At 49.0% G+C, this 15,182-nt stretch overlaps 1 protein-coding gene across 6 annotated transcripts in view; it reads right to left on the bottom strand.

The window, feature by feature from the left end:
- Positions 1 to 15,182, bottom strand: part of M1AP (meiosis 1 associated protein) — a 186,431-nt gene that overhangs the window by 56,107 nt on the left and 115,142 nt on the right. For all 6 annotated transcript variants that reach the window (XR_010179217.1, XM_063925955.1, XM_063925946.1 and 3 more), the window contains one exon: positions 505 to 646. Coding sequence is in view for 5 of the 6 variants with exons in the window: in XM_063925955.1 (XP_063782025.1) it covers positions 505 to 646 (142 nt within the window). In the remaining variant the exon portion in view is untranslated. The remainder of the gene's footprint in view (positions 1 to 504; positions 647 to 15,182) is intronic.

Genomic DNA, 15,182 nt, shown 5'->3' on the forward strand with positions numbered 1-15,182 from the left:
GTACAGTATTGACAGTGCTGACAGTATTTGAACGTTACTGACGATAAAAGGGAAAACCATGAGCAATCCTTACAGACATCCAGATGTGTCCTTATACATCTCTGCTGCAGTCACGCTAAACAGCTCCTCTTGGCATGCCAGGTCGTGTGAGAATCTTCCAGCGTCGGGCATCTTGTTTTGGTGAAAATGTGCGGCGGCTTTTTCCCAATACAAGTTCTGTTCTGTCCTGTATACAGACTCAGTCACACACAAGATAAAGTGTCACTTTAATCTGCACAGTCTCCTTGTGCGTCCTAGTCACATTGCGCTGTGATCAAGATGCATTTTCTGACAGAGAAATATGCCCGACGTTAATGCTGCACGGGACATGGCTGCTCACCCTCGCCTGGTATCTTGGCGTACTGAAGCCAGATATATGAAGACACATCTGTACAACAAGGACCGGCTGGCAGAGTAAGCCCATTCTGTTACACATTAGGCAGCATGTACCATGCTAATACACACCTGCAAGCAGTGGCACAGTGCATGGAAATTCTCCTGGTTGGCTTCCAGCTGATCCCAATCTAGCTCCCAGCATGCAGTGGGTGTGAGAATAGAAGGGAGTCCATATAACATGGATCCGCATACTCCTTGTGAAGACAGAGCCCTAGGGAGAGAGAAATGTGGTAACCTGCTATATACTGTGACTCCATTACAGCCAGACATAGCCCAGTCAGCCACAACATTAACACCACCAGCCTAATATTGTATATGTCCCCTTATTGCTGCCAAAACGGCTCTGACCCACCTAGACATGGGGGTTTATTTACTAAAGTCCCGATTTTGCCCGAGTTTTTTTTTTTTTTAAAGTGTCCACGGGAATTTACTAAGCACAAATCTCAGCAGTGTTGGGGGTATTCGTAATGGTTTTCACGGCAGAGGACTGAAATACGAATGAATAGACCATCGGTCAAACGCAGCTGTTTGTTCATACAACACGGGAATTTACTATTTATTTGTATTTTGTTTTTTGTCCGTGAATGTTCAATTGCGGTCGTATTTTTTTGCGACTCGTAAAAAAAGCAGCAAAAAAATAGACCTGCTTTTTCCTGGCATGTTTGGATAGTCATGCACGGATCAGTGAGATACGTGCATGCTTATCTGTGGGGAAAGGGTCTGTTTAGCTTAAAAATGTTTTAAAAAATGCGTGGGGTCCTCCCTCCTAAGCATAACCAGCCTCGGGGTCTTTGAGCCGGTCCTGGTTGTAAAAATACAGGGGGGAAATGCGTAGGGTCCCCCCATATTTATACTACCAGCACCAGGCTCTGTGTCCGGTCCTGGTTCAAAAAAATAAGATTTTACTTACCGATAAATCTATTTCTCGTAGTCCGTAGTGGATGCTGGGACTCCGTAAGGACCATGGGGAATAGCGGCTCCGCAGGAGACAGGGCACAAGAATAAAAGCTTTAGGATCAGGTGGTGTGCACTGGCTCCTCCCCCTATGACCCTCCTCCAAGCCTCAGTTAGGATACTGTGCCCGGACGAGCGTACATAATAAGGAAGGATATTGAATCCCGGGTAAGACTCATACCAGCCACACCAATCACACCGTACAACTTGTGATCTGAACCCAGTTAACAGTATGATAACAACGAAGGAGCCTCTGAAAAGATGGCTCACAACAACAATAACCCGATTTTGTTAACAATAACTATGTACAAGTATTGCAGACAATCCGCACTTGGGATGGGCGCCCAGCATCCACTACGGACTACGAGAAATAGATTTATCGTTAAGTAAAATCTTATTTTCTCTGACGTCCTAGTGGATGCTGGGACTCCGTAAGGACCATGGGGATTATACCAAAGCTCCCAAACGGGCGGGAGAGTGCGGATGACTCTGCAGCACCGAATGAGAGAACTCCAGGTCCTCCTCAGCCAGGGTATCAAATTTGTAGAATTTAGCAAACGTGTTTGCCCCTGACCAAGTAGCTGCTCGGCAAAGTTGTAAAGCCGAGACCCCTCGGGCAGCCGCCCAAGATGAGCCCACTTTCCTCGTGGAATGGGCTTTCACAGATTTTGGCTGTGGCAGGCCTGCCACAGAATGTGCAAGCTGAATTGTACTACAAATCCAACGAGCAATAGTCTGCTTAGAAGCAGGAGCACCCAGCTTGTTGGGTGCATACAGGATAAACAGCGAGTCAGACTTTCTGACTCCCGCCGTCCTGGAAACATATATTTTCAGGGCCCTGACAACGTCAAGTAACTTGGAGTCCTCCAAGTCCCTAGTAGCCGCAGGCACCACAATAGGTTGGTTCATGTGAAAGGCAGAAACCACCTTAGGGAGAAATTGAGGACGAGTCCTCAATTCTGCCCTGTCAGAATGAAAAATTAAGTAAGGGCTTTTATATGATAAAGCCGCCAATTCTGACACACGCCTGGCTGAAGCCAAGGCTAACAGCATCGACACCTTCCATGTGAGATATTTTAAGTCCACAGTGGTGAGTGGTTCAAACCAATGTGACTTAAGGAACCTCAAAACAACATTGAGATCCCAAGGTGCCACTGGAGGCACAAAAGGAGGTTGTATATGCAGTACCCCTTTTACAAATGTCTGAACTTCAGGTACTGAAGCCAGTTCTTTCTGGAAGAAAAATAAGAATTTACTTACCGATAATTCTATTTCTCGGAGTCCGTAGTGGATGCTGGGGTTCCTGAAAGGACCATGGGGAATAGCGGCTCCGCAGGAGACAGGGCACAAAAGTAAAGCTTTTCCGATCAGGTGGTGTGCACTGGCTCCTCCCCCCATGACCCCCCTCCAGACTCCAGTTCGGTACTGTGCCCGGACGAGCGTACACAATAAGGGAGGAATTTTGAATCCCGGGTAAGACTCATACCAGCCACACCAATCACACCGTACAACTTGTGATCTAAACCCAGTTAACAGTATGATAACAAAAGGAGCCTCTGAAAGACGGCTTCCTACAACAATAACCCGATTTTTGTAACAATAACTATGTACAAGTATTGCAGAATAATCCGCACTTGGGATGGGCGCCCAGCATCCACTACGGACTCCGAGAAATAGAATTATCGGTAAGTAAATTCTTATTTTCTCTATCGTCCTAGTGGATGCTGGGGTTCCTGAAAGGACCATGGGGATTATACCAAAGCTCCCAAACGGGCGGGAGAGTGCGGATGACTCTGCAGCACCGAATGAGAGAACTCCAGGTCCTCTTTTTGGCAGGGTATCAAATTTGTAGAATTTTACAAACGTGTTCTCCCCCGACCACGTAGCTGCTCGGCAGAGTTGTAATGCCGAGACCCCTCGGGCAGCCGCCCAAGATGAGCCCACCTTCCTTGTGGAATGGGCATTTACATATTTTTTGCTGTGGCAAGCCTGCCACAGAATGTGCAAGCTGAATTGTACTACAAATCCAACGAGCAATAGTCTGCTTAGAAGCAGGAGCACCCAGCTTGTTGGGTGCATACAGGATAAACAGCAAGTCAGATTTCCTGACTCCAGCCGACCTGGAAACTATATTTTCAGGGCCCTGACAACATCCAGCAACTTGGAGTCCTCCAAGTCCCTAGTAGCCGCAGGTACCACAATAAGCTGGTTCAGGTGAAACGCTGACACCACCTTAGGGAGAAACTGGGGACGAGTCCACAGCTTTGCTCTGTCCGAATGGACAATCAGATATGGCTTTGTGAGATAAAGCCGCCAATTCTGACACTCGCCTGGCCGAGGCCAGGACCAACAGCATGGTCGCTTTCCATGTGAGATATATCAAATCCACAGATTTGAGTTGTTTAAACCAATGTGATTTTAGGAATCCCAAACTACGTTGAGATCGCCCAGTGCCACTGGAGACATCAAAAGGGGGTTGTATATGCAGTACTCCCTTAACAACTTCTGGACTTCAGGAACTGAAGCCAATTTCTTTCTGGAAGAAAATCGACCGGTCGAAATTTGAACCTTAATGGACCCCAATTTGAGACCCATATACACTCCTGTTTGCAGGAAATGTAGGAATTAACGTAGTTGAAATTCTTCCGTGGAGCCTTCCTGGCCTCACACCATGGAACACATTTTCACCTAAGCAGTGATAATGTTGTGCGGTCACCTCCTTCCTGGCTCTGACCAGGGTAGGGATGACCTCTTCCGGAATGCCTTTTTCCCTTAGGATCCGGCGTTCACCCGTCAACGCGGCTGCGGTAAGTCATGGAACAGACATGATTCTTGCTGAATCAAGATCCTTTCTAGTATCTCTTGAAGTTCCGGGTACCAAGTTCTTCTTGGCCAAACCGGAGCCACGAGTATAGTTCTTACTCCTCTCCTTCCTATCATTCTCCATACACTGGGTATGAAAGGCAGAGGAGGGAACACATACACCGACTGGTACACCCACGGTGTTACCAGAGCGTCCCAGCTATTGCCTGAGGGTCTCTAGACCTGGCGCTTCATGTGGGACGCCATCATAACCACCTTTGGTCTTTCCCAACGGTTTACAAACATGTGGAAACTTCCAGATGAAGTTCCCACTTTTCCGGGTGGAATTCATTCATGCTGAGGAAATCTTCCTAGTTGTCCACTCCCGGAATGAGCACTGCTGACAGTGTTATCACATGATTTTTCGCCCAGCGAAGAATCCTTGCTGTCATTGCCCTCCTGCTTCTTGTGCCGCCCCGTCTGTTTACGTGGGCGACTGCCATGATGATGTCCTACTGGATCAGCACCGGTTGACTTTGAAGCAGAGGTCTTCCTAGGCTCAGAGCATCGTAAATTGCCCTTAGCTCCAGTATATTCATGTGGAGAGAAATCTCCAGACTTGACCACACTTCCTTGGAAATTTCTTCCCTGTGTGACTGTTCCCCAGCCTCTCAGACTGGCATCCGTGGTCACCAGAACACAGTCCTGAATGCTGAATGTGCTGCCCTCTAGAAGATGAGCACTCTGCAGCCCCCACAGAAGAGACACCCTTGTCCTTGGAGACAGGGTTATCCGCTGATGCATCTGAAGATGCGATCCGGACCATTCGTCCCGCAAATCCCCCTGAAAAGTTTTTGCGTGAGATCTGCCGAATGGAATCGCTTCGTAAGAAGCCACCATTTTTCCCAGGACTCCTGTGCATTGATGCACTGATACTTGGCCTGGTTTTAGGAGGTTTCTGACTAGGTCGGATAACTCCCTGGCTTTCCCCTCCAGGAGAAATACCTCTTTCTGGACTATGCCCAGAATCATTCCTAGGAACAGCAGACGTATCATCGGAAAACAGCTGCGATTTTTGGAATATTTAGAATCCACTCGTGCTGTCGTAGAACTACTTTAGATAGTTCTTTTCCGACCTCCAACTGTTCTCTGGAAACTTGCCCCTTTCAGGATATCGTCCAAGTAAGGGATAATTCAGATGCCTTTCTTCTTTTAAGAATCATCTTTTCGGCCATTACCTTGGTAAAGGCCCGGGGTGCCGCGGATAATTCAACGGCAGCGTCTGAAACTGATATTGACAGTTCTGTATCACGAACCAGAGGTACCCTTGTTGAGAAGGGCAAATTTGGACATGGAGGTAATCCTTGATGTCCAGGGACACCATATAGTCCCCTTTTTTCCGGTTCTCTATCACTGCTCTGAGTGACTCCATCTTGATTTGAACCTTTTTATGTAAGTGTTCAAAGATTTCAGATTTAGACTATGTCTCACCAAGCCGTCTGGCTTCAGTACCACAATATAGTGTGGAAGATTAATACCCTTTTCCTTGTTGTAGGAGGGGTACTTTGATTATCACCTGCTGGAAATACAGCTTGTGAATTTTTTCCCAATACTGCCTCCCTGTCGGAGGGAGCCGTTGGTAAAGCAGGCTTCAGGAACCTGCGAGGAAAAAATGTCTCGACTCTCCAATCTGTACCCCTGGGATAATACTTGTACGATCTAGGGGTCAACTTGCGAGTGATCCCACTGCGCGCTGAGACTCTTGAGACTACCCCCCCACCTCACCTGAGTCCGCTTGCACGGCCCCAGTGTCACGCTGAGGACTTGGCAGACGCGGTGGAGGGCATCTTTTCCTGGGAAGGGGCTGCCTGCTGCAGTCTACTTCCCTTTCCTCTATGTCTGGGCAGATATGACTGGCCTTTTGCCCGCTTGCCCACATGGGAAACGGAAGGATTGAGGCTGAAAAGACAGTGTCTTTTTCTGCTGAGATGTAACTTGGGGTAAAAAGGTTGGATTTCCCAGCTGTAGCCGTGGCCCCCAGGTCCGATGGACCGACCCCAAATAACTCCTTCCCTTTATACGGCAATACTCCATGTGCCGTATGGGATCTGTATCACCTGACCACTGTCGTGTCCATGACATCTTCTGGGAGATATGGACAACGCACTTATCTTGATGCCAGAGTGCAAATATCCCTCTGTGCATCTCGCATACATATATATAGAATGCATCCTATTAAATGCTCTATATCAATAAAATATTTTTAGTCAGGGAATTCGACCAAGCCAACCCAGCACTGCATCTCCAGGCTGATGGCGATCGCTGGTCGCAGTATAACCACCGTATGTGTGTATATACTTTTTAGGATATTTTTCCAGCTGCCTATCAGCTGGCTCCTTGAGGGCGGCCGTATCTGGAGACGGTAACGCCACTTGATAAGCGTGTGAGCGCCTTATCCACCCTAAGGGGTGTTTTCCTAACTTCTGGCGGGAAAGGGTATAACGCCAATATTTGCTATCGGGGTAAACCCACGCATCATCACACACTTCATTTTATTTTATCTGATTCAGGAAAAACTACAGGTAGTTTTTTTTTTTTTTTACTCCCACATAATACCCTTTTTTGTGGTACTTGTAGTATCAGAAATATGTAACACCTCCTTCATTGCCCTTAACGTGTGGCCCTAATGAGGAATACGTTTGTTTATTCACCGTCGACACTGGATTCAGTGTCCGTGTCTGTGTCTGTGTCGACCGACTGAGGTAAATGGGCGTTTTTTTTTTTTTAAAACCCCTGACGGTGTTTCTGAGACGCCTGGACCGGTACTAATTGTTTGTCGGCCGTCTCATGTCGTCAACCGACCTTGCAGCGTGTTGACATTTTCACGTAATTCCCTAAATAAGCCATCCATTCCGGTGTCGACTCCCTAGAGAGTGACATCACCATTACAGGCAATTTCTCCGCCTCCTCCAACATCGTCCTCATACATGTCGACACACACGTACCGACACACAGCACACACACCTGGAATGCTCTGACAGAGGACAGGACCCCACTAGCCCTTTGGAGAGACAGAGGGAGAGTTTGCCAGCACACACCAAAAAACGCTATAATTACATAAGGACAACCTTATATAAGTGTTTCTCCCTTATAGCATCTTTATATATATATTTATATCGCCAATTAGTGCCCCCCTCTCTGTTTAAACCCTGTTTCTGTAGTGCAGTGCAGGGGAGAGCCTGGGAGCCTTCTCTCCAGCCTTTCTGTGAGAGAAAAAATGGCGCTGTGTGCTGAGGAGATAGGCCCCGCCCCTTTTCCGGCGGGCTCGTCTCCCGCTCTTTAGTGAAGTTTGGCAGGGGTTAAATATCTCCATATAGCCTCTGGGGGCTATATGTGAGGTATTTTTAGCCAGTATATAGGTTTACATTTGCCTCCCAGGGCGCCCCCCCCCAGCGCCCTGCACCCTCAGTGACAGCGTGTGAAGTGTGCTGAGAGGAAAATGGCGCACAGCTGCAGTGCTGTGCGCTACCTTTAGAAGACTGTCAGAGTCTTCAGCCGCCGATTCTGGACCTCTTCTAACTTCAGCATCTGCAAGGGGGCCGGCGGCGCGGCTCCGGTGACCATCCAGGCTGTACCTGTGATCGTCCCTCTGGAGCTGATGTCCAGTAGCCAAGAAGCCAATCCATCCTGCACGCAGGTGAGTTCACTTCTTCTCCCCTCAGTCCCTCGTTGCAGTGATCCTGTTGCCAGCAGGACTCACTGTAAAATAAAAAACCTAAGCTAAACTTTCTCTAAGCAGCTCTTTAGGAGAGCCACCTAGAATTGCACCCTTCTCGGCCGGGCACAAAAATCTAACTGGAGTCTGGAGGGGGGTCATGGGGGGAGGAGCCAGTGCACACCACCTGATCGGAAAAGCTTTACTTTTGTGCCCTGTCTCCTGCGGAGCCGCTATTCCCCATGGTCCTTTCAGGAACCCCAGCATCCACTAGGACGATAGAGAAATAGACAGGGACGAAATTTGAACCTTAATGGACCCTAATTTTAGGCCCATAGACAGTCCTGTTTGCAGGAAATGGAGGAAACGACCCAGTTGAAATTCCTCTGTAGGGGCCTTCTTGGCCTCACACCACGCAACATATTTTCGCCAAATGCGGTGATAATGTTTTGCGGTTACATCCTTCCTGGCTTTGACCAGGGTAGGGATGACTTCATCTGGAATGCCTTTTTCCTTCAGGATCCGGCGTTCAACCGCCATGCCGTCAAACGCAGCCGCGGTAAGTCTTGGAACAGACAAGGCCCCTGTTGGAGCAGGTCCTTTCTTAGAGGTAGAGGCCACGGGTCTTCCGTGAGCATCTCTTGAAGTTCCGGGTACCAAGTCCTTCTTGGCCAATCCGGAACCACGAGTATCGTTCTTACTCCTCTCCTTCTTATGATTCTCAGTACTTTTGGTATGAGAGGCAGAGGAGGGAACACATACACTGACTGGTACACCCACGGTGTCACCAGAGCGTCCACCGCTATTGCCTGAGGGTCCCTTGACCTGGCGCAATATCTGTCTAGTTTTTTGTTTAGACGTGACGCCATCATGTCCACCTTTGGTTTTTCCCAACGGTTTACAATCAGGTGGAAGACTTCTGGGTGAAGTCCCCACTCTCCCGGGTGAAGGTCGTGTCTGCTGAGGAAGTCTGCTTCCCAGTTGTCCACTCCCGGAATGAACACTGCTGACAGAGCTATCACATGATTTTCCGCCCAGCGAAGAATCCTTGCAGCTTCTGCCATTGCCCTCCTGCTTCTCGTGCCGCCCTGTCTGTTTACGTGGGCGACTGACGTGATGTTGTCCGATTGGATCAATACCGCCTGACCCTGAAGCAGGGGTTTCGCTTGACTTAGGGCATTGTAAATGGCCCTTAGTTCCAGAATGTTTATATGAAGAGATGTTTCCATGCTTGACCACAAGCCCTGGAAATTTTTTCCCTGTGTGACTGCCCCCCAGCCTCTCAGGCTGGCGTCCGTGGTCACCAGGACCCAATCCGGAATGCCAAATCTGCGGCCCTCTAGTAGATGAGCACTCTGCAGCCACCACAGAAGAGACACCCTTGTCCTTGTCGACAGGGTTATCCGCTGATGCATCTGAAGATGCGATCCGGACCATTTGTCCAGTAGATCCCACTGAAACGTTCTTGCATGGAATCTTCCGAATGGAATCGCTTCGTAAGAAGCCACCATTTTTCCCAGGACCCTCGTGCACTGATGCACTGACACCTGGCCTGGTTTTAGGAGGTTCCTGACTAGCTCGGATAACTCCCTGGCCTTCTCCTCCGGGAGAAACACCTTTTTCTGGACTGTGTCCAGAATCATTCCTAGGAACAGTAGACGTGTCGTTGGAATCAGCTGCGATTTTGGAATATTTAGGATCCACCCGTGCTGACGTAACACTACCTGAGATAGTGCTACTCCGACTTCTAACTGTTCCCTGGACCTTGCCCTTATCAGGAGATCGTCCAAGTAAGGGATAATTAAGATGCCTTTTCTTCGAAGAAGAATCATCATTTCGGCCATTACCTTGGTAAAGACCCGAGGTGCCGTGGACAACCCAAACGGCAGCGTCTGAAACTGATAATGACAGTTTTGTACTACAAACCTGAGGTACCCTTGGTGAGACGGGTAGATTGGGACGTGGAGATAAGCATCCTTGATGTCCAAAGACACCATATAGTCCCCTTCTTCCAGGTTTGCTATCACCGCTCTGAGTGATTCCATCTTGAATTTGAACCTCTTTATGTAAGTGTTCAGGGATTTTAGATTTAAAATTGGTCTCACCGAGCCGTCCGGCTTCGGTACCACAAACAGCGTGGAATAATACCCCTTTCCCTGTTGTAGGAGGGGTACCTTGATTATCACCTGCTGGGAATACAGCTTGTGAATGGCTTCCAAAACTGCCTCCCTGTCGGAGGGAGACTTTGGTAGAGCAGACTTCAGGAACCGGCGAGGGGGAAACGCCTCGAATTCCAGTTTGTACCCCTGCGATACCACCTGTAGAATCCAGCGGTCCACTTGCGAGTGAGCCCACTGCGCGTTGAAATTCTTGAGACGGGCCCCCACCATGTCTGAGTCTGCTTGTAAAGCCCCAGCGTCATGCTGAAGACTTGGCAGAAGCAGGGGAGGGCTTCTGCTCCTGGGAAGCGGCTGCATGGTGCAGTCTTTTTCCCCTTCCTCTGCCCCGGGGCAGGAAGGAATGGCCTTTAGCTCGCTTGTACTTATGGGAACGAAAGGACTGAGTTTGAAAAGACGGTGTCTTTTTCTGCTGATGTGAAGTGACCTGGGGTAAAAAGGTGGATTTTCCAGCCGTTGCCGTGGCCACCAGGTCCGATAGACCAGCCCCAAATAACTCCTCCCCTTTATACGGCAATACTTCCATATGTCGTTTGGAATCCGCATCGCCTGACCACTGTCGCGTCCATAACGCTCTTCTGGCAGAAATGGACATAGTGCATCACGCATATATAGTAATGCATCCTTCAAATGCTCTATAGTTAACAGTATATTGTCCCTATCCAGGGTATCAATATTTTCAGTCAGGGAATCCGACCACGCGACGCCAGCACTGCACATCCAGGCTGAAGCGATTGCTGGTCGCAGTATAACACCAGTATGTGTGTATATACTTTTAAGAATATTTTCCAGCCTTCTATCTGCTGGTTCTTTGAGGGTGGCCGTATCAGGAAACGGTAACGCTACTTGTTTAGATAAACGTGTGAGCGCCTTATCTACCCTAGGGGGTGTTTCCCAACGTGTCCTAACCTCTAACGGGAAAGGATATAGTGCCAATAATTTTTTAGAAATTAGCAGTTTTTTGTCGGGGGAAACCCACGCTTTATCACACACCTCATTTAACTCATCTGACTCAGGGAAAACTATTGGTAGTTTTTTCACACCCCACATAATACCCTTCTTTGTGGTACTTGTAGTGTCAGAAATGTTCAATGCTTCCTTCATTGCCGTGATCATGTAACGTGTGGCCCTACTGGACATTACGTTTGTCTCCTCACCGTCGACACTAGACTCAGTATCTGTGTCTGGATCTGTGTCGACCCACTGAGGTAACGGGCGTTTTAGGGCCCCTGACGGTGTCTGAGACGCCTGGACAGGCACTAATTGATTTGCCGGCTGTCTCATGTCATCAACCGTTCTTTGCAAAGTGCTGACATTATCACTTAATTCTTTAAATACGATCATCCAGTCAGGTGTCGACTCCCTAGGGGGTGACATCACTAACCCAGGCAATTGCTCCGCCTCCACATCATTTTCCTCCTCATACATGTCGACACACACGTAGCGACACACAGCACACACACCGGGAATGCTCTGATAGAGGACAGGACCCCACAAGCCCTTTGGAGAGACAGAGGGAGAGTCTGCCAGCACACACCAAGCGCTATATATATATACAGGGATAACCTTATATAAGTGTTATTCCCTTATAGCTGCTGTTTATATAGTTTTTAGCTGCCAATAGTGCCCCCCCTTCTCTTTTTTACCCTGATTCAGTAGCAAGTCTGCAGGGGAGAGTCAGGGAGCCGTCCTTCCAGCGGAGCTGTGAGGGAAAATGGCGCTTGTGTGCTGAGGAGATAGGCTCCGCCCCTTCACGACGTCCTTATCTCCCGCTTTTTCTGTAAAAAATGGCAGGGGTTAAAATACATCCATATAGCCCCAGAGCTATATGAGATGTATTCTTTAGCCAATCTAAGGTATATCATGTTATATTGCGTCTCAGGGCGCTCCCCCCCAGCGCCCTGCACCCTCAGTGACCGAAGTGTGCTGAGAGCAATGGCGCACAGCTGCTGTGCTGTGCGCTACCTTAGTCTGAAGACAGGATCGTCTTCTGCCGCCGATTTCACCGGACCTCTTCGCTCTTCTGGCTCTGTAAGGGGGCCGGCGGCGCGGCTCCGGGACCCATCCAGGCTGAACCTGTGATCGTCCCTCTGGAGCTAATGTCCAGTAGCCTAAGAAACCCAATCCACTCTGCACGCAGGTGAGTCCGTTTCTTCTCCCCTTAGTCCCACGATGCAGTGAGCCTGTTGCCAGCAGGACTCACTGAAAATAAAAAACCTAAAATATACTTTTATTCTAAGCAGCTCAGGAGAGCCACCTAGCCTGCACCCTTCTCGTTCGGGCACAAAAATCTAACTGAGGCTTGGAGGAGGGTCATAGGGGGAGGAGCCAGTGCACACCACCTGATCCTAAAGCTTTTATTCTTGTGCCCTGTCTCCTGCGGAGCCGCTATTCCCCATGGTCCTTACGGAGTCCCAGCATCCACTAGGACGTCAGAGAAATATGGGGGACAAAAGACGTAGGGGTCCCCCGTATTTGTTAAACCAGCACCGGGCTCCACTAGTAAGAGAGATAATGCCACAGCCGGGAGACACTTTTATATAGGTCCCTGCGGCCCTGGCATTACCCCCCCCCCCCAACTAGTCACCCCTGGCCGGGGTACCCTGGAGTAGTGGGGACCCCTTAAATCAAGGGGTCCCCCCCCTCCAGCCACCCAAGTACCAGGGGTGAAGCCCGAGGCTGTCCCTCCCCCATCTACGGGCGGTGGATGGGTGGCTGATAGCGTTTGTGTAAAAAAAAAAAAAGAGTTTTATTTTTTGTGGTAGAACTACAAGTCCCAGCAAGCCTCCCCCTCAAGCTGGTACTTGGAGAACCACAAGTACCAGCATGCGGGGAAATAACGGGCCCGCTGGTACCTGTAGTTCTACTACAAAAAAAACCCAAATAAAAACACAACACACACACTGTGAAAGTAAAGCTTTAATTGACATACATGCACACTTACACACTTACCTAGTGTCCCACGGAGCCCCTCGGTCCCCTTGTCAAGTAGAATCCACGGGGAACCTGTCAAATAAAAATGATACTTACAACCAATCCAGTGTAGATCCATTCCAGGGGTTACACATGGAACCCCTTTCCTCGAATGCCGGGACCCCCGTGACTTCTGTCACTGAAGGTACCACCAGCCAATCAGGGAGCGCCATGACTAGCCTGTCAATCAGGAGGAGCGCACTTTCATGGTGTGTATGTTGTGTTTTTATTTGGTTTTTTTTTTGTAGTAGAACTACAGGTACCAGCGGGCCCGTTCTTTCCCCGCATGCTGGTACTTGTGGTTCTCCAAGTACCAGCTTGCGGGGGAGGCTTGCTGGGACTTGTAGTTCTACAACAACAACAAAAACACCTTTTTTTAAACAAAGGCTATCAGCCTCCCATCCACCGCCCGCAGATGGGGGAGGGACAGCCTCGGGCTTCACCCCTGGCCCTTGGGTGGCTGGAGGGGGTGGGGCACCTTGATTTAAAGGGTCCCCACTCCTACAGGGAACCCTGGCCAGGGGTGACTAGTTGGGGGGGGGGGGGGGTAATGCCACGGCCGCAGGGACCTATATAAAAGTGTTCCCCGGCTGTGGCATTATCTCTCTGGCTAGTGGAGCCCGGTGCTAGTGGACCCCTACGTCTTTTGTCCCCTGTATATTTGGAACCAGAACCGGATGCAGAGCCCGGTGCTTGTTGCATAGATATGGGGGGACCCTACACATTTCCCCCCCTGTATTTTAACAACCAGGGCCGGCTCAAAGAGCCCAAGGCTGGTTATGCTTTGGAGGGGGGACCCCACGCAAATTTTTTTCAACTTTTAACTCTTTAAACACTTCTCATAATGTACACAATGAGCCCTGCATGGATCTCACTGATCCGGCCGGACTTCATTGTGTTATGTACGTCAGTGTTTTACTAATCACTCCCGTAAAACACTGCCCGACAATATGAATGACATCGACAACGAAACACACGAAACAAGAAAACTTGGCAGCTTAGTAAATTACCGAAAATGGATTCAAAAAGTTGCAGTAAAATACGTCTGATAAAAATTGAGATTAAAATCCCATCAATCGGCACAAAGACGAATATTAGTAAATAAACCCCATGGACTCCTCTAAACATCTAAAGGCGTCCTGTTGTGGTATCTGGCACCAAGACGTTAGCAGCAGATCCTTTAAGCCTCTCACCCAGGGATCATAGTGACTGATAACACGGAGCAGGCGATACATTCCTCTGTCACAGGCATCACAGTGACTGATAACACAGAGCAGGCGATACATTCCTCTGTCACAGGGATCATAGTGACTGATAACACAGAGCAGGCGATACATTCCTGTCACAGGGATCATAGTGACTGATAACACAGAGCAGGCGATACATTCCTCTGTCACAGGGATCATAGTGACTGATAACACGGAGCAGGCGATACATTCCTCTGTCACAGGCATCACAGTGACTGATAACACAGAGCAGGCGATACATTCCTCTGTCACAGGGATCATAGTGACTGATAACACAGAGCAGGCGATACATTCCTCTGTCACAGGGATCATAGTGACTGATAACACAGAGCAGGAGATACATTCCTCTGTCACAGGCATCACAGTGACTGATAACACAGAGCAGGCGATACATTCCTCTGTCACAGGGATCATAGTGACTGATAACACAGAGCAGGCGATACATTCCTCTGTCACAGGGATCATAGTGACTGATAACACAGAGCAGGCGATACATTCCTCTGTCACAGGGATCATAGTGACTGATAACACGGAGCAGGCGATACATTCCTCTGTCACAGGCATCACAGTGACTAATAACACAGAGCAGGCGATACATTCCTCTGTCACAGGGATCATAGTGACTGATAACACAGAGCAGGAGATACATTCCTCTGTCACAGGCATCACAGTGACTGATAACACAGAGCAGGCGATACATTCCTCTGTCACAGGGATCATAGTGACTGATAACACAGAGCAGGCGATACATTCCTCTGTCACAGGGATCATAGTGACTGATAACACAGAGCAGGAGATACATTCCTCTGTCACAGGCATCACAGTGACTGATAACAGAGCAGGCGATACATTCCTCTGTCACAGGGATCATAGTGACTG

The sequence above is a fragment of the Pseudophryne corroboree genome, chromosome 1 (genome assembly GCF_028390025.1).
Source record: "Pseudophryne corroboree isolate aPseCor3 chromosome 1, aPseCor3.hap2, whole genome shotgun sequence".
Taxonomy (NCBI): domain Eukaryota; kingdom Metazoa; phylum Chordata; class Amphibia; order Anura; family Myobatrachidae; genus Pseudophryne; species Pseudophryne corroboree.